The 18,365-nt window shown below is 39.8% G+C and overlaps 1 protein-coding gene and 1 long non-coding RNA gene across 3 annotated transcripts; one reads left to right on the plus strand and one right to left on the minus strand.

Moving 5' to 3' along the window:
• Nucleotides 1-12,464: 12,464 nt before the first annotated feature.
• LOC133736853 (probable NAD(P)H dehydrogenase (quinone) FQR1-like 1) lies at nt 12,465-14,905 on the minus strand. Its single transcript, XM_062164447.1, has 2 exons — nt 14,145-14,905; nt 12,465-13,002 (listed from the first exon to the last, which is right to left on the minus strand). The coding sequence occupies exons 1-2, from the start codon at nt 14,705-14,707 to the stop codon at nt 12,777-12,779; spliced, it is 789 nt and encodes a 262-aa protein (XP_062020431.1). The 5' UTR covers nt 14,708-14,905; the 3' UTR covers nt 12,465-12,776.
• A 75-nt stretch (nt 14,906-14,980) lies between these two features.
• Nucleotides 14,981-17,969, plus strand: LOC133736854 (uncharacterized). 2 transcript variants are annotated; one of them, XR_009859759.1, is made up of 4 exons: nt 14,981-15,300; nt 15,408-15,505; nt 17,103-17,312; nt 17,592-17,969. It is a non-coding gene; the product is annotated as an uncharacterized LOC133736854 (long non-coding RNA). The 2 variants fall into 2 exon arrangements; XR_009859758.1 differs by having other exon boundaries at nt 14,982-15,505.
• Nucleotides 17,970-18,365: the final 396 nt, after the last annotated feature.

Here is an 18,365-nt window from a genome sequence, read left to right on the forward strand (position 1 = left end):
CAAAACCAAAGTTACTACACACTTTAAATCAATCACAACACTTGCTTCCACATATCCAAGCCTTTGTTCTTGCTTGTTCTTGAGTTTTGTGGATGTGTATGGTGTTTTGGGTTGTAAAAACCGAAAATCCCATACCTTGAAGCAATTCTCTCATCATTTTACATCTAGAGAGCTAGGTGGGATCTTTGACATCATGGTTTGACTCCACCAAGAGTCAAACCCGTGGGTAGTTCTTCTTTTTCCCTTCCTTCTCTCTTTAATTTGATGTTTATGGCTTGTATTTGTAATAATATGTGTTGCGAGTAGTTGGATTTGAGGCTAGGGCTAGCCCTAGCCAAACTTATGTGCAAATAATGTAAATTTCCATGTGTTTTGATGTACGTTTATGCATATTTTGAATCTATGGGCTTCTAAACTTTAATGCTTACTAAATGTGTTTGCTAGCTTAGGCACCTAAAAAGCATGTTTAGGAAACTAATGAATCGGAAACTTGAACTTGACCACTTCTTGAATCCGTGAGCATGAGTAGCCTTTAGGTGGTGGCTTAATGATTCCTACGGGAATTGTTAAGTTGCTTGAATTTCTTACTTTAAACTTAATGCATAAACCGTGAGTTTAATTGCTCTAAGGGGGTGTTAGGCTTGCGGTTTATAGTCCACTTGTGTTTTAATGAAGTATAAATGGGACTAAGGTTGTGTAATTTAACTTAGCTTTACCAAAGTTTGTCAAGTTGCATGATTAGTTGGTTTCTTGGTAGCTTCACCAAAGCACTAAGGGGAAATTTGTCAAAGCATGTTATTACATCAAGTATTGGTTACATTTTGTGCATAAGTAAGGTTAGGTGTGATGTGGTGACCCGAGAGAGGGGTCCCACAGCGCCGCGACCCCGAGCCAATGAGAAACCGTCATGTCGCGAATGACATCCCGATAACTCATCAACCCGAAATCGCAAGGCCTTTTGGGTTTAGACTGTTGGTTCACAAAACACTTTCTTGGACAAATCACTCTAGCAACCGAACAATATATTTTCGAAAGCAGAGTTTAAAGTGAGCTAAAGGATTTGGGCTTACTATAGGAGCCAAAGTTGGAAAATAACAAATCACTAAGTAAATACAAGTATGAGAGACGCGCCCCAGGGTAACGGGTCTCCCGAAATTTTGTAAATAAGTGAGTAGAAAACAAATAGTTAAATAAGAAGTAAATAAATAAGTTACTTCAAAATCCGATAAGGGACCAAAACCCTCTTTTAACAAAGTCAAAGAGAAATGCGCCAAGCCTGGCCATGTGCCTCCTCCATACGCTCCCCGACCACATACTCGAAACCTGCACACTGTTGTAGGGGTGAGCTTTCGTCCTCGCATGCCCAATAGGGGCCGACCCAACCATGCTAGGTTTGAAAGATAATATACTTGAAAATATTTACTACATAATATTGTGCACGTTTATCGAAAATACTTTAAAAGAGGCAACCACAAACATTTATTCACTTTTATAAAATATATGCAGCATGCTTCACACAACTTGGAGCTCCGAGATACTTACCTGCCGACTAAACTAAAATAAATTGGTGACCAACCTGGTTCGTCATCATTCGAGAACCAGCCAACTACTCTGTAGTCCTTGTAACTACAAGTAGCGAAAGTGTCCATTTCCTGGCCCTGAGTCTCCTATGACTGGTTCACTGTCTGTACTCACTCTTCCTCGACAAACATAGGAGCACAGCCCCCTCCGGAGGTTCATGGTTATCGACACCGTGGGATCCCTAGGAATCTACGCGTCTAGGTCCCATTCACTTTCAGGTCACAAGTACAAACATACAATGGGTACAGTATCTCAACATACAAGTCTAGCCTCGGTTTTCGCAATAAGCAATTATCAGTTATGGAAACACGGATATCACGAGGCATCGACTAATGAACAACCAAAAACGTACTTGCAGGCAACATACTATATTATACTATAGCATTCCACATATAGAAAATCCTCTAACAAGGAAGGGACAGCTCACCCTACCTGGAATTGGAGTGCTCGCCCAATCTTAGCTTCGTTTCCGACTTTCGATACTTCATCCAATTTCATGTGCACACACTCGAGTCCTTTAACAAAAATCATACCGATAAGTAACTAATTCATAACTCACTTTAAAATTCACCAAATAACCCATGATCGATAATTATTAGAAACCATTCCCGAACAATTCACTTAGAATAGTAAGCTCATTCGGGATATGGTGATCATACTTCTTTCGATGAGATAGTTCGGGTTAAATATTTGATGTCATTGTCTAGCATTCCTTTCTTAAGCAACAAATACACTTACCATTCCCAAATAATCCAAGGGATGTAACATTTGAATTACTTAGGACATGGTGATTATACTTAGCACTTTGACCAAAATTCGTTTAGCATTTCTACTTTAAGAAAACAAATGACAATTACCATATCCGTATGATTTCACCTCCCAAAATCATTTCGGGATATGGTAACATTAGAATACTTCGAGTTTCTAACCTTGTTTCATGAACCTCAATTGAATATACAAAATCCATTATTTTCATTATCGATTGTTCCTTAACCTTGTTCACAACATAACTCATTTTTCATTAACGGTCCATTCTCATTTATCAATTTCTTTCTATGTCGCATCACATAGTAATTCTATTGAATACATAGTAATTCTATTGAATTTACTATGGACAACCGATACACATTTTAAATCATCCCTACACAACCATTCTTTTAACATCACTTCTGTCAAGCATGTAATACAAAAACCCATTCAAGACTTAAGGCTTTAACAATCGACTAAACATCAAGCTTGCAGACCGGAAACAACTCAAATTACCATCCTTCACTACAAGATGTGATTGTCCTACAAACACCAGCAATCAACTACAAGGAAGTTTCCCAAAATTTCTCCAACAATTCCAACTCACCTTGTGATCAAATTAGATGAAAGTCTGCACTCTTACGGAGAACACAGCAAGCCCAAGCCGGTGTAGCTAACTAATTCCCCAATTCTGTATTCAACACAACTAAGCCTCAGTCCATAGTCTAATACCAAAAAAAATCAAAAGACAAACCAGAAAAGTCGTCGTAGAGAACCTCGGTGAAGGCCGAGTGCACCCAAACACAGCTTCTCCAGAAACTTGATCGAACTCGCAGATTATGTACACCAGCATGTGCAGTATGAATAATGGACTACCTTTCACATGCCACTCAAGCTAGAAGCGCCGGAGAAGTTCCGGACTCGAAGAACACGGCGGAGCCGTGGCTACCCAAAACTCAAATCCGTCAAAATCGATCGAATGGAAGAACTAATTACACAGACTTGAAGAGCATAACGAGATGAGTGATTTCCCTACCACTTAAAGCTCAGACGATGGCCGGAGTCGCCGGAAATTGCAGAACTCGCCGGAGGAGACACCAAGCTTCCAGTCATCGATTCTCCGTCGACGATCGATGCATGGACGATCAGAGGCCACAAGGAGGTAGGCGACCATGAGACGAAGAGAATGGTACCCTGTGTCGTCGTGGGGTGGCCGGAGATCGAAGAAAGTAGAGGATTAATGGTGTCGCGACTGGGGTGGTCGCGTGCGGAGGCTAGAGTTGATGCATGATGATGCTGGGCTCGGGTTTTGGTCGGTTTTGGTTGTTGAATCGGTTGGTGGTGGCGGTGAGTGGAGAAAGTGGTCAGGAGTAGCCCTTTCCGGCTAGGCATGGTGGCGTGAACAGTGGTGGTTGCATGCGGTAGCTGGAGGTGGTGCTTGCCGGTGATTCTTGTTGCATTTAGGTCGGAATTTGTTCCTGGTTCGATTGGTGGTGGTGGTGACTAGAGGTGGTGGCCGGAAATGGTGGTCTCCGGTGATGGCAGAGAGAAGGAGAGAGAGTGCGAGATGTCGGGGGAGAAAGAGAGAGGGAGACGCGGACGTGAGGGAGAAAGGAAGGAAAATGAGGTTAGGTTTTTCACAATTTCCTATTTATACTAATGTGAGCGAAATACCCATTTTGCCCTTGCGATGAATTACGAAACCCTCCTAGCTAATTGCTTTGGGTTTGAGGCTCGTAACTTTTCTTTTATTTGTTTTTCGTCGGAAACTTCCTAAGTTAATTCTCGACTTCGTACTAGGCCCAAACTTGATTTTGTAAAAACTCAAAATCCAAAACTTTGTTGCAACTCAAGTTATCGTCTTCGAAACTTCAACAAACGGTCGCCTCACTAAACTTCTATAACTTTCTAGGCCCAAATGAAGGAATCTTGGCCCAAACTTATTTCGAATAGCCCAATTGGTAGTCTTGACACCAAATTAATCTCCAAAGTCACTTCCTTCACTTAAATCACCTTGCGGAAAAAATCTTATTGGTGAGAAATTACCTTCTAAAAATTAAATAAAATTTTCGGGGGCTCACATGTGATGCCTAAGTCTCTACTCCTCTCATTGATTTAGTCTCCATACTTTTATTAGCTTAGTTTATTTTATTTATTTTATGCAACTTAGTTTATCTTAAAACTAAAATCAACCAAGCCTTTTACTACCATAATTGTTAATACCATCCTTGCAATCTTTAGCTTCCAAAGGGCTAAGGTTGTGAACTTGTAAAAAGTTAGATTGCATGTTTTTCTAGGCTTTTGCGGGAATCTAGCTAGGTTTGAGTTTCCCCCAATCCTTTGGGTACGACACTCTTCACTTCTCTATATTAAAACTTGACCTCCTACACTTGGGAGTAGGGAACATCATACACAAATTTTCACACACTTTCATACTCAATGATGTCTCCAACACTGCGTCACTCTTTATGGCTCTCAATGAGGTTGTTGTTGGCCTCGTAGCGCTTGGTTGATGGTTGCTTCCAAGCTAGCTACATACGCCTAGGAAAATTATAATCTTATTCCGGTAGCAGTCAATTGATTTCCTACTCAATTATGCTAAACTATTATTGAATTAATTTAGATCCAAGGATGAAGAATAATGAATTTTAGATCTAAGGATGGAGAATAATGAAGTAGTTGCAATGAGTTTATTTGTGTTATTATTCTATGTATAACCTTTGGTTTAGATGCAATGACAATAGAGCACAGAAACTCATGTGATTCAGGAACGCTAGAGAAAAAAAAACCCCTAGTCGCAGCCGCTCTCTCTCTACAAACTAGAGTTAGGGTTTTGACTGCGTTGCTTTCTCTCCTACGTCAATGGCAACAATTGATGCAATGACAGCCTGCCTGGCCTCCTCCTTAGCTTTGGCTGATGGGAAGAAACCTGTGGATTTGCGTCCTTCCAAAGGGTTGAGACAACCCGAAGCCTTCATTGGAAAACTGCTCACTGCGTCGGAATACTCGCGTCGATCTTTTCTGGGAATGTTCCGGTCGGCATGGCGGATCAATGGAAGACTGAGTGTCGATGAGATCAGAGAAGATGACAGGGTCTTGTTCACCTTCACTGACCCATCTGATGTGGACAGAGTGTGGAAAGGAGGACCCTGGGGATACAATAGAGCTCGGATAGCCCTAGCGCCATATGATGGCGTCACTCCGGCAGCAGACGTGCCCCTGAAGAAATCATCCTACTGGATGACGCTGCAAGGAGTACCGCCGGCGTTCCGGTCTGAGCGCATCATGCGTTTGATCAGAAGTACACTGGGCGAGTTCAAGGAATACAACTGACTTGCATTCCAGATTTTAGTCCTACGTATCAGAGTCGAGATTGATTATGAGAAGCCTCTACTCTTTCGTCGGCGATTCTTGGTCGAAGACGAAGTCTAGATTCTGGTGCAATTTTGGTATGACAAACTCTTTGGTCACTGCGGAACTTGTGGATTAGTCACTCATGTCGACCTTCCTTGCTCAGGGCCGGAACTGGTTGAAGAAAGTGACGCACCGGTGGGGGTGGTGGCACAACCCACGGCTCTGACGGTGCTATGAGGTCATGCAGCACCAAACCCTAATGCTGACAGGATCGTGATTAACAATCAAACCTTGATTTTTAAGGCCCAGATACCAAAGAGCATACCGGAAACTCTCCTCCCTGCATCGGTGGTAGCCATGCGTCGTAACCGAAGACAGGTGCAAATTAGGGAACTCAATGAACCAAGGCTGGATGAAAACCCAATTACAGGACAACGTCGAGCTAGGGAAACTGATGAGGTAACAATCTTTCCAAAAAAATTACGTTTGAGTCTTGCTATTGGGAAGAAAAATTTGGATGCAGTGAATATGGGGTTGTTAGAGGGAACTTCAAGCAATAAGGAACAAACTAAAAGGAAGAGAGGACGCCCCATTGGCAGTGTGAATAAGCTACCATATGGAACAGCTGGAAAAGGAAAAAATGCAAAGAAAGAAGGAGAATCAGAAAAAGCAAAGAGCAAGAAGACCAACCTGATGCCGAGGTTGTTAGCTGCTGATGAGTCTGGGACAAGCACTAGCTCTAACCCTAAGGGGAAAGAGCAGGTGCATGCTTAAGAAATTCAAATTCAAGACATTCTGAACTTCAAGCCTTCTCAAGTGGGAGTGATTTCTATATGCTTATCTAAGATGTTTCTAGTTGATATGTGTACCACAATTGAGTGCTGGCAGATTAGACTATATGATTGATTTTACCTTAGAAAGTGAGATTATTCTTACTTAGTTTTGTTGGTTTGTTGTTCAGCGAGCGACCATTTAGATTCCAATGAGTTTAGGTGTGACTTAGATAGGTTATCCGGTCTTATTTCTGGATTTGCTTATGTAAGTTCTGTTAGACTCTGGCATGTGTTTATGGCTTTGATTTCTAATAATATCAAATCCTATTAAAAAAAAAATGACAATAGAGCACAGATGAGTATGAAATTGCTACCTAAAAACTTGTGAAAACTCACTGTTTGGAGCACTATAATCTTGTATTGTCAAGGACTCAAAATAAGTCAAATGAGATGACCATTATCTATCTGGGCATTTCGACATTTGGTCAACTTATATTAGATGCCTTTACTTGCTGCACTTCGTCCATCACAGAATGACGAGTCCAAGCACCATCTAATACCAACCATAGCTACTTTTACTTCTTGAATGATGAGCTAATATATGAATTTCTTTTATTGATTTAACTCGTTTTTGTTTAAGTAAAAGGGAATTTGAGAGAGATTCATGAGAGAATTGTGATTCATATTATTGAGAATAGGAGCCCTATAAATAGGGATTACAAAGTACATGTTCTAATGTTACAAGGAATACTAATCCGAATAGGATTAGGAATACTAGAACCTTCTCTCCTATTACTACTCCTTGTTTGATTAGGCACACTAATAGCTGATTTCCTTCAACACTCCCCCTTGTGCCACTCAAACTTGGTGGTGACGCTTCATCCGTTGCCTCGTTAAAAACCTTGCTCGAGTGAAAAACCCTATGGGACAAAAACACGCTCGAGGAGGAGAAAAAGAGTACAACACGTCCTCTACTCTTCGAGATCAAACATGTAGACATCATAACTCCCCCTGATGTCGATATCTCCCCCTGATTGCTACAATCATGGGAGTTCGGATAACTTTCTCAGTCCGATGCTCTTTACATGTTTCTCAAAGGTGGATTTAGGTAACGACTTAGTGAATAAGTCCTCTACATTATCCTCTGATCGGATTTGATTCACTTCAATCTTTAGAAGTGATTGTTGTTGCTGATTATAGAAGAACTTAGGCGATATATGTTTGGTGTTGTCGCCCTTGATGAAACCTAACTTCATTTGTTCAATACAAGCTGCATTATCCTCATAAATGCATGTAGGTTCATTCGTGGTAGACTTCAAACCACAACTTCCTTGAATATGTCTAATTACAGACCTTAGCCATATGCATTCACGCACAGCTTCATGTAGAGCAATAATCTCTGCATGATTTGAGGAAGTAGCAACAAGGGTCTGTTTTGTAGACCTCCAAGATATCGCAGTGCTTCCCATGGTAAAGACATAACCTGTTTGGGAGCGACCTTTGTGAGGGTCAGAGAGGTACCCTGCATCAGCAAAACCCATCAAAACATCATTGTCGTTTTGATGGAGGGGGATAGGGTGAGGCCGGCCACCCTGGGCGGTGACGGCGCTGACGGTGGCAACATGGCCGATGGTCATGTTGTGGACGGCGGCGGCTCCATGCCCAATGGGGTCCGATCCCATTCTCCCGTCATTCCTCTTCTCTCTGTAGGGATAAAATAGGTCCATATCAATCGTACCTCTTAGGTATCGAAAGATTGTCTTTACACCAATCCAATGGCGGCGTGTTGGCGCAGAGCTATGTCTAGCTAACAAGTTCACTGCGAATGAGATATCCGGTCTTGTGCATTGAGCTAAGTACAATAATGCGCCTATTGCACTTAAATAGGGCACTTCGGCCTCTAATGGTTCTTCGTCCTCATCCTTTGGACGAAACGGATCTTTTCCGGGCTCAAGACTACGACCAATCATGGGAGTACTCACAAGCTTTGCTTTATCTTCATTAAAGCGCCTTAGGATTTTCTGAGTGTATGCAGACTGATGGATCAAAATTCCATCACTACGGTGCTCGAGTTCTAAATCGAGACAAAACCGTGTTTTCCCAAGATCTTTCATCTCAAATTCGGATTTCAAATATTTAGCAGTTTCCTTTAACTCATCTAGAGTTCCAATTATGAGTCTATGACTAGTATTTATATCAGCAGGACCATAGTTATTAGCAGTACATGGAAATGCAACATTGCAGACCCAAACGACCAACTTTGGAACATGGAACCCTGGCAAATATGGGAATCAAGAGATATCTGGATCTTCAGGAACATCAAACAGCGTCCTGTCAAGATCCTCAATGCTGCTACTAATTCACCTTCTATCTTAGTGCTCAAAGCTATTAGTTGATGTCTTTTCCGCCATCACTTAAGCCGAGCTGAAATTTGATAGTTGTTTTGTTCATGCTTATAGAGCTTCTGATGCCTTTATTATTCGAGATTCTGAAGGCTGCCTCTGTTTGCAAGCTCAAGGAATATTGGCAGAACTGGGGTGTATTTTGTGAGCTTCATGCTCCCTGTGAAGGTTACAGCCATGGACAACAATTGCTCGGAGATTATGATAGAAGTTGACTCCAAGACTATCACTGATTATGTTAGTAGGAGCTGCTCTATCCCTTTGCAGATCCATTGTCAAGGATCTCAAGCATCTGTTCCAAGATGAAAGCTTTGTAGCTGATGCACCCACCTAGTGCCTCCCCCTTATATGTCATTACTGTTAAGGACCTCTTTGAGATAAGTTGAGTTCTGCATTGGATAACCTATTTTGAAGATAGTGAAGGTTTGAGTACTACATTGTCAATTAATCTTGTTCGTCCCTTTTTGTGAAGAAGATAATGAAGTAAAGCACCAGAAGTAGTATTATAGCCATCATGGTACGTTGTGGAGTACCGAGTTGTCTGGTACTTTTCAAGCTTTTCCAGACATCCTGCTTTACTGCCAGATAATAAAGCAAGCTAATCTATTCCTAGACCCAAAAGAACTGTTCAACGCAACTAGCCTACCAGAGAACTATTGGCTAAACTCACATTTTGGCCACGAGAACTTGACTTTACAACATAAAAATCCTATATGACATCCAGCAAAGGAAACTAGTACAGTTCTTCCTGTCTACAGAATTTGACTACTGTTACAAAAAGTGTAGCCAAAGTTAGCAGCTCTTCAATAAAAAATTTCCTTGCGGATGTGCAGAAGTGGCTCTTCTCTTGCGAAAGACTATTGCAGTGCATCAACATCATCTTTAAGATTGATCAAGTTGAAGAGATGCTCATCAATCTTGATCGAGTCCAACACCCTCACTAGGAAAATGTCAGTATAAAGTTCCATAATATTTGACCCATAAGTGAGACATTGAGTATGGCATGAGTCTTGAAACATGGAAGTTCAAGCACTATATATTGAAACGGACCTTGAGCTTGATTTCACTAAGACACGTAGTGGATGAAACAGAAGCAGAATGACCAAAGATGCTGGGAAGGTGAAAGACTCAAGATGATAGTGACTTGGTTCAGTTGGTTCCTTCAAAGCCTTCAAAAATACTTAATCTGATGTCAATTACCAACACATACATGATAGTAAACCTCACTTACATAAAGTTCCAAGCGTTGTAGCAACATCATTTCTATGTCAAACCACCATAAAACAAACTATTTCAGATAAATATATATGAGAAAACAAAAGCAAAGTATTGCTAATCAACGTATCATTGATTAGAGACACCTAGCAAAGAGAGGAGCATACAATAATGAGAGAGTTATCATCTCTCAATCTCTCATAATGCCTAACCCTCCCTGCTAAAAAAAAGAGCAGTAAAGAACCAACCAAAATTAATCAGAAAGTCTCCCTTCGGACCAAAAGCTCGTGTATGCAACTGTGGGAGGGATTTCCAGAGAACATAATTTCAACTGAATAGACTTTACGATAGAAGACAGCAGCAGGATGAAGTGAAACATTTTTAAATATTGTGTTGTTTCTTTCCCTCCAAATAGCAAAAACAAAAGCTTGAAGCACCGAGTTACAAGTAATATCCTTCAGAAATTTACCCTTCCATCTAGAAGAAGTCCATGGGATGAGATCAGACCAATTCACATTAGGATTAATGTCACCTCGTTTGGAGATCAGGTGAGACCAAATACCAGCACTATAAGAACATGGAAGAATAATAAATGATCATGACTCTCAATCTCAGCATAGCTTGGATGTCAGCTTGGTGTGGTTTAGGAAGCATCTCCTTAACAAAGCTTGTTGGGATTGATGTAATGTTCAGTCCTATACCTTGGCACACTGAAACTAGGAATAGTGTAATGGCCCTAGCACAGTGAAGCATTGCTCTAAAATTGGTTAGAGGTTTAGCTGCTCTTTATAAAGTCATCTATTTATCTAATCTCTATCAGCTCTCGTTGCTAGTATTGCATGATATAGAAAATCCTAGCATTTCCTTTCATAGGGTGTTTCGTCTGTTGGAAGACCACATCCTCAATCCTCATGGACTTTACAAATGTTCTCTTGTTGGTGAACTTTTACACCCAGATAAGGTAAATTATCAACAACAAAAAGAAAAGAAAAACACACACACACACACACACACACAAGGTAGGAATGTAGGATGATAGTCCATCTCTTTGTCTATGGTCCCTAGCTTGTTTTTAGATATAACCTATAAGAACACCAGGGTGGTTGATAGAAGAGAGATTCTCCAACACGAAATGAATAGATAACTTTTGATTACAAATGTCCATGAATTACCTTAAGATCAACAAAGGTGCTATGTAAGTATGAAGTAAACAGTTATGTGTTTAATTCAGTCCATCGTCCAACACTCCAACTCCACACCCAGAAACACCTTTACTTCAAGATATCGTTTTCTCGCATTTCTGCTCCTGACACGCTCATCTTCAGAAATGTATTATTGTGGCTCAGCTGGAGAAGACTGTATTTCAAATTTCTAACGGGACCCTATTCCAGTGTGGACAACCACTTGTCTAGCTTCGTATTCAAATGGAAATGGATTGGGACTATATTGATCCAGTGTCCTCCTTCCAGATGACAGGAGAAAACCTTGATGTACATTGATTGGAGAAAACCTTGATGTACATTGATTCTTCAATGTACCTTCTGGGAGGCCCTTGTGATCTTTCTGCGTGGCAAATGCTTGACTTCATTAGCAACATAGATTGAGGTCTCCAAAAGGTTATTCCTCAGCAGGCTTCTTCCTTTTGACATGGGGATCTCGGAACATACTTTTCATACGACTGTGCCAGTAGCTATTCCAAAGCATTCACATTTTGCAGATATAGGATCAAGAAAGGGAACCTTCTTTGGCATTCATCCCATTTTGGAAGACTAGTATTCTGACAAGGAACTGCATTATCTGTTCCTTTCAACATTTCGTCGAACTAACAAGCCTATCCAACTATCAGACTTAGAAAACAAAAATAAGAAAATACTATAGCAAAAATTTTCAGTAATTTATTCTAGTAAGTTAAGGATTGGATAAATCTGCAGTTACAAGAGAAATGGAAAAGGGATTAAATTTTTTTTTTTTTTTTTTTTTTTTTTTAAGGGGAAAGAGACTGATAAGATTTACATAGACTCGAGAGTCGAGACATATCTCTAGTTCTCACTAATCGCTAGAGGCATTACCTCTAGGCTCACTAATTTCCTCTCTAGTAATTTTAGGAAACCACAACAAACTTTTTTTTGGATGATATCAGATAGACAGATACCTGGAAACAAATACCGTGAACAGTGACAGTTTTCTTTTCATCAGTTTCATCACTCATCTAATCTATCAGGGATAGCATTCCATATAAAGTGGAGAAACAATTACATCTTAGTAACAAAGGTAAGCATAAGCCAATAATACTCCATTTTAATTTGATATCAATCACAGTTGAATGACGGAAAATAATCATAATTATAACATCTGATTATATTATCCAAGTAGTTATATGTAGTGGCAGATATGCAGAAATGAACATGATCCACAACTTTATTGATGACAATAATGTTTCAATCAGACAGAAAAGACCATATATGAACAGTTTGACTGAGCAATCGTCAAAAGTTCAAAACTGATGATCATGAGACACTTGTTTACAATTTCTGAAAAAAAAAAATGGAATGACTAAACTATCTAAAATCTATTGACATTTTGTGATTTTGCTGGAAAAATCTATTAACATATGACATCTGAAGAACATCACAAAACAGAGTAGAAACACCAAGAAAATTGTATGGAAGTGCAAAAGAATGTAGATTTGTCCAGACTCCTCCAGTCAATGTACAAGCTTCTTGACAATAGTAGCCATGTACTTTCCGTGATGCTCTGCAAGAGCGAGCTCTGTCTCAGTTGGTGCCCTTGTGCCATCTCCAGAAAGAACCCCAGAACCATATGGAGACCCTCCTCTAAGGGAGTCCATTTGGAACATTCCAGCACCAAAGGTGTAGCCAATTGGAACATATATCATTCCATGGTGTGCTAACTGAGTAATGGCTGTCCAACTGAGCAAATATGCATTGACATAGTTTTGATGAGGATGGGATCGATAACATAAGATATTATTCTATATTACAACAGCTACAGAACATAAATAAATGTGGACACAACAACACAAGCATTCAGAAACTAAGTAGGAAGCACAGGAAATTTTAGTCTATAGTAGAATGGATGAGCATTTATATTGGTGAAATTGCATAGTAATCAACAAACTAGTAGCATTGGCAAGGCAACAGTTCATACAAGCAACACGAACTATAAACTACATTCACCTACGGGTTACATAAGCTCATTTAAGTAGATGAGGTTCAAACACTGACCATCTTGTATCATATACATTTTATCTTGTATATGATACCAGATGGAAACCAACTAAGCTGTCACTGGTGCTTCTAATAGGTTCTAGGATCTAACGCATTTATCATAATCTTAATCAAATAGGAAATGGAAGTACTGATTATTCTCAGATTCAATAAATAGAGAAAAATATTATTGGCTGATTTACTTTAGTTGAATAATGACAAAGCAATGCCTAGACTTCATCGTTTTGAATATATATCTTTGTTTACTTCTGATACTATCTCCAACCACTTTCAGCTTACCTGGTGCAGTATTAGTTCATTATATAAAAATGAGCTTATTTAAGCATCTTACAACAGTACAAGACAGGCTGTTACTTCAGCACCCTAAAGGAGTGTTTCAGAAGGGGTTGAAACTTGAACCTAACTTCAGTTCCATATCCTTTATCCCATTGGATAAAGATCTTGAAAGTTGACACCCAACCCCCGTCTACTAATTTGGAAGTCATCATGGACAATTCAAAAGACCAATTGCTCTACCAAAGAATAAAGAATGTACATTTCATGTAGTTGGAGCCACATTGTTCAAAACTACAGAACACAATTGACAATGTATACAAGCAATGTGATCGAACATAGAATCCAAACTCCAATGCTCTTGCATTTAACACTTTTACTTGAATATGCAATTTACAAACCTTTTCCCTTAGACACCAACTTCTAATTCACGTCATACCACTCAAACATACCAAATGCGCCAACATTCAACTACCAGCAAAAGCATTAAGTAAAAACACAATTCTTCAACCAACGAATTCGAAATAAAAAACCAAGGGAGTCTTACTTACGCATTAGTCTCCTGTCCACCACCCTGTGTGCCAGTACTCACAAAGAACCCAGCAGGCACCCCTGCAAGCTTCTGCTCCCTCCACAGCTCCCCCGTGGAGTCGAAAAACGCCTTCATCTGAGCAGCCATTGACCCATACCGGGTAGGAAACCCGAACAACACCCCATCAGCCTCCACCAGTCTCTCAGGCACTATCACAGGCACCCCATGATCATCCTTCTTGGGCACTTTCATCTGCTCCAACACCTCAGACGACAGCGTTTCCGGAACCCGGTACAGAACCCCTTCAACCCCATCAGTGGAATCAACCCCTTTCTTAATCTCTCTGGCCAACAGCTCCACATGCCCATACATTGAGTAAAACACTATGAAAACCCTCAGCTTCTTCCTCTGTTGCTTTTTCTCTGCAACCCCTTCATCCTTAATTGGGTTTGTTGTTTCTGTGGTTTGGGTTTGGTTTTGGTCTGAAACAAGATCATCGCTTTTTGGGTTCGGAAGATCAGCGCCGGCAACGCCTGCCGGTGGCCTATTCTTGCTGGGCACACAACCACCTCCTTTACCCATGAGTTGTGGGCTTCCCTAGTAAGTAGAGATGTAAACAACAGAAGGCACAGATGTGAAGCAAAAGGAGAAATTGGTGGAGAAGGTTTGGAGTAGTGGGAAATGAGCTTGGAATTTGGTTTTGACTTCAATCCCGAGCTGTCTGGACAGACTGGACTTCAGTGGACAATAGCGGAGGGTCTTCAGTGCACGGCCGTGCAACTGCACATACCACGTGCTGGTCACGTGAAGGGAAGAGTGAAGGATGGCGTTAAATATTTAGAGGTTAGTCAATTTCAGGTCAACAAGACCAAAAAAAGTAAAATGTAGTAAAACCACAACGAAAACGAACCGAAATCGGCTCATGTTCGATCTGGTCCAAGACCCGACCTTCCCTCTCGCCGGATCAGTGCTTCTCTCAGTTTGAATACTAGAGGTATTGGTTCCATTGTGACAAATTCCCAATTGGATTTATAAACTTGAATTGATTGGTCTCGCAGCAAGCAAGAGCGATTGGAGTTCCTCTATGATTCGAGATTGGCCGTAGGGCGCCCCGGTGGCTCTGATAATTTCAAGGAAGCTTTTGAAAACCGTCTTCTTTCTCCGCCACTGCAAAAGTATTTATAATCTTTTTAGATTACTGATTGTACGCATTGAGAGGTATAAAATTTGATGAAAGTTGCGAGGTTCTGAACTTCTGATGATTTGTTTATCTCTGCTTCAGGAGGCGTCATCATCTGTGCCGGGGTTGGTGGTGGGGATAACAACGGAGGATCAGATAATGGAGCAGCCTTTAATGAAGGATTTGGCGATGAATATCAGGTCAGTTATTAGTCATTGTCTACTCTTACTACCTGATTAGCCTACATACTCTCTGATTCCTTGGCTAATTTGGGAATGTTTTATCCCAGATCTTCTTGATATCATCTACAATTATGAAACTTGAGAATATGTTAATTACTTTCACCTCCTCCGAATGAAATTTATATCATTCATTTTGTTTTCTCTCATTTGACCCTTTGGGAATGTCTCCAAGTCTTGCTCACTAATAATCTGATTAATCTCTCAGTATTAGATTATTATTCAATGAATAATAGTTTCACACTTTCACACTTTCACTAATGATTATGGATTAGATTACAGAAAAATACTTGTTTCCTTAATCCTGTTATGAACTCAAAATTACTTGTGTCAGTTCTACTTCATATTAATATCCTAGTTTAAAGCGCTATTTTTTCTGGAACAATCCCTTTTTTAGTGGTAGACTCATATTAGGTATGCCTTCATGTCCCCTCTGTTGTTTCTAAAGCTCCTTTCTGATGTACAGGAGTTATTTCTGCCGCTTTATATTAGCTCTTGAGCAATTTTTAGCTGTTTTTGTAATTATGGAAGGAAAAAAAAATACAATTAGAAAATCTTCAGCACTAAATAAGATTTGAGGGAATATTAGAGGAGATGAGCATAAATTTTGACCTCAGCCACCCTGTTTTCTGTCTTGCTAAAACCTTTGACATAGATGCTACTGGATTGTGTAAGAGACAGAGGACAATGATGCATTTACGTATTAGTCAAGGGAAGCTTCTTTTATAGCATAAGAAATCAATATTATGCTTTTGATCAATATGTGCTGTAGTTTTTTAATCTTCTGCTTCCCTCTTCACCTGAATTTTGCAGTAGGAAGTACGAAAATGAATCAGGTTCTGTTATAAGCATATTAGTTCTGCTAATATTTCTCACGCTTCCTGCCAGTATTCATAAAGTACTTGGCTAATGGAACTTCCCACAAATCTTTTTTCTATTGATCCTGGTTGGTGTAAGTATTTCATGTTAACATTCTGTTGCTGAGGTGCATTTATTGAACAGTTGGACTTTTTTTATATAAAAAATTAAGTGGTGGGTGGAGTTTGTTGTGGTGAAATGTACATTTGGACTTGTTTCCACTGTGTTTGATAATTTGGCATATATCTTTTCTTAGACCATCTTTCAATAATGTAATTTGACTGCACTCACTCTTCAATATGGGCAGCATCACATTCTATATTTGTTGTCATTGTGCCCGAATCTTTGCAACAACTGGGCTATAGTCTGATATGATTGTTGTCATTGTGCTAGCATGCATCCTAAGTGGATTGTCTGTGCTAGCATGCATCCTTCTTTTTGGATGCATCCTAAAAGTTGTATTATAGACTCCATCCTAGCTAAGTGGATTGTCTGTGCTAGCATGCATCCTTCTTTTTGGAAAACTTTTGGCGTCAATATTTCTAGCTTTCAAACTTTACTATGATTCTGCATAGGCAGTACATAAAGTTGTTGTTTCAAGCTTTCTTTTCTTCATGATTGGATGGGAGTCTGCTATATATTGTCAGTTTATGTCTATAATTGAAAGGCTGACATTTGAAATTCTTAATCTCTTAATGAGCTTGGTGATGCTATGGAGACTTGATCCGGCTGGTCGCAATGCATGTTTGGGTAGTGAAACAACAACATGGACTTCAAACAATCAGGTCTTGCGGAGATGCCTGCTCTAGTTCTTCAAATGACTTACTTTTGGTGAGGCAGACATCATTCTTGCTGCAAGAAGTCCCTTGAACAGGGGGTTGTACATCTCACAATTGGGGACTTCCGCAAGGTGCAACTTCAAGTGTATAATTGTTTCCGCCTAAAAGGAACATTAATATTTTCTAATTAAGAAGACTTTTTCATTTAGTTACTGGTTGATTGGAATTTCCTTTTCTATTTATTGAAAACAGAAAATGACGGACTTTGTTATATTTTTTTTCCTTATCTTACCCAACAAAAAAAGAACAACTAGTTGTATTTTGCACCCTCAAACTGTTGACTTGATTATGTTATCTGCTTTTAGCAAAATGTCGAGTTTAGTGTTTAATCAGTGTTTCTATCTTACCAGGATTTGAAAGGTGTGACCCCTAGGTCCTAGGATGAGGATCTCGACTTGAATCACTCTGAGAATTATTTTGGGAGCGAATGTTAAGAGATAAGAACAGATGAAGGAGCTCTTATCAGTTTGCCTACCATAGCTGAAGGGGTAGGTTCACTCTGGATCAGGCCATTAAGAAGAAACTCGATTGAGATTATGAATCAATACATAGTTGTGTACTATGAAATACTAGTGGTCTTTGTCGTGCTATGAGAATGCATTACAATTTGGGATTGGTATCTACAATTTGGTGTTAGAGCTTCTGTTAATTATGGGTTTTCTTGTTTGCATGTTTCAAGAATATTGGAGCAGTTACTAGGAAAATTTCTTCTTGTGAAGAAGATTCAATTCTTGTATCCATTGAGGGTTATACGGGGATTCTGTTAATTTCTACTGGTTAATCTTAATCCCAATTGAAGCATAAGAAATACCTCGAGTCAAAGAGCAATTTGGTTGTTTGTGTTCCACCTATCTAATCATGCTGCGCCAAACATGGCTTAAACTAGCTCCCTTTTTTTAAGATGTGCATCCATAACTTCATAATATGTACAACAGTAAAACTTTTGGTCTCTAAGAGACTGAGATACATCAACACCTATGATAATTTTTTACTTTCCCACAGAAACATGGGTATAGTGTAAGAAACACTAATACACTACGGCCAGCTGATGCATTCTTGTAAAAAAACAACCTGTACACTAAATACTACCACATGAAGTCCGATTGACGTACATGCTTGTAAGT

The sequence above is a fragment of the Rosa rugosa genome, chromosome 3, assembly GCF_958449725.1.
Source record: "Rosa rugosa chromosome 3, drRosRugo1.1, whole genome shotgun sequence".
Taxonomy (NCBI): domain Eukaryota; kingdom Viridiplantae; phylum Streptophyta; class Magnoliopsida; order Rosales; family Rosaceae; genus Rosa; species Rosa rugosa.

Bases quoted from the DNA above. Each gene is read 5' to 3' on its own strand.
- LOC133736853 (XM_062164447.1), bottom strand. From the start codon at position 14,707: ATGGGTAAAGGAGGTGGTTGTGTGCCCAGCAAGAATAGGCCACCGGCA. The intron at 13,003-14,144 runs GTAAGTAAGACT...ATATTTGCTCAG, and splicing joins GGTGGACAGGAGACTAATGC to TTGGACAGCCATTACTCAGT.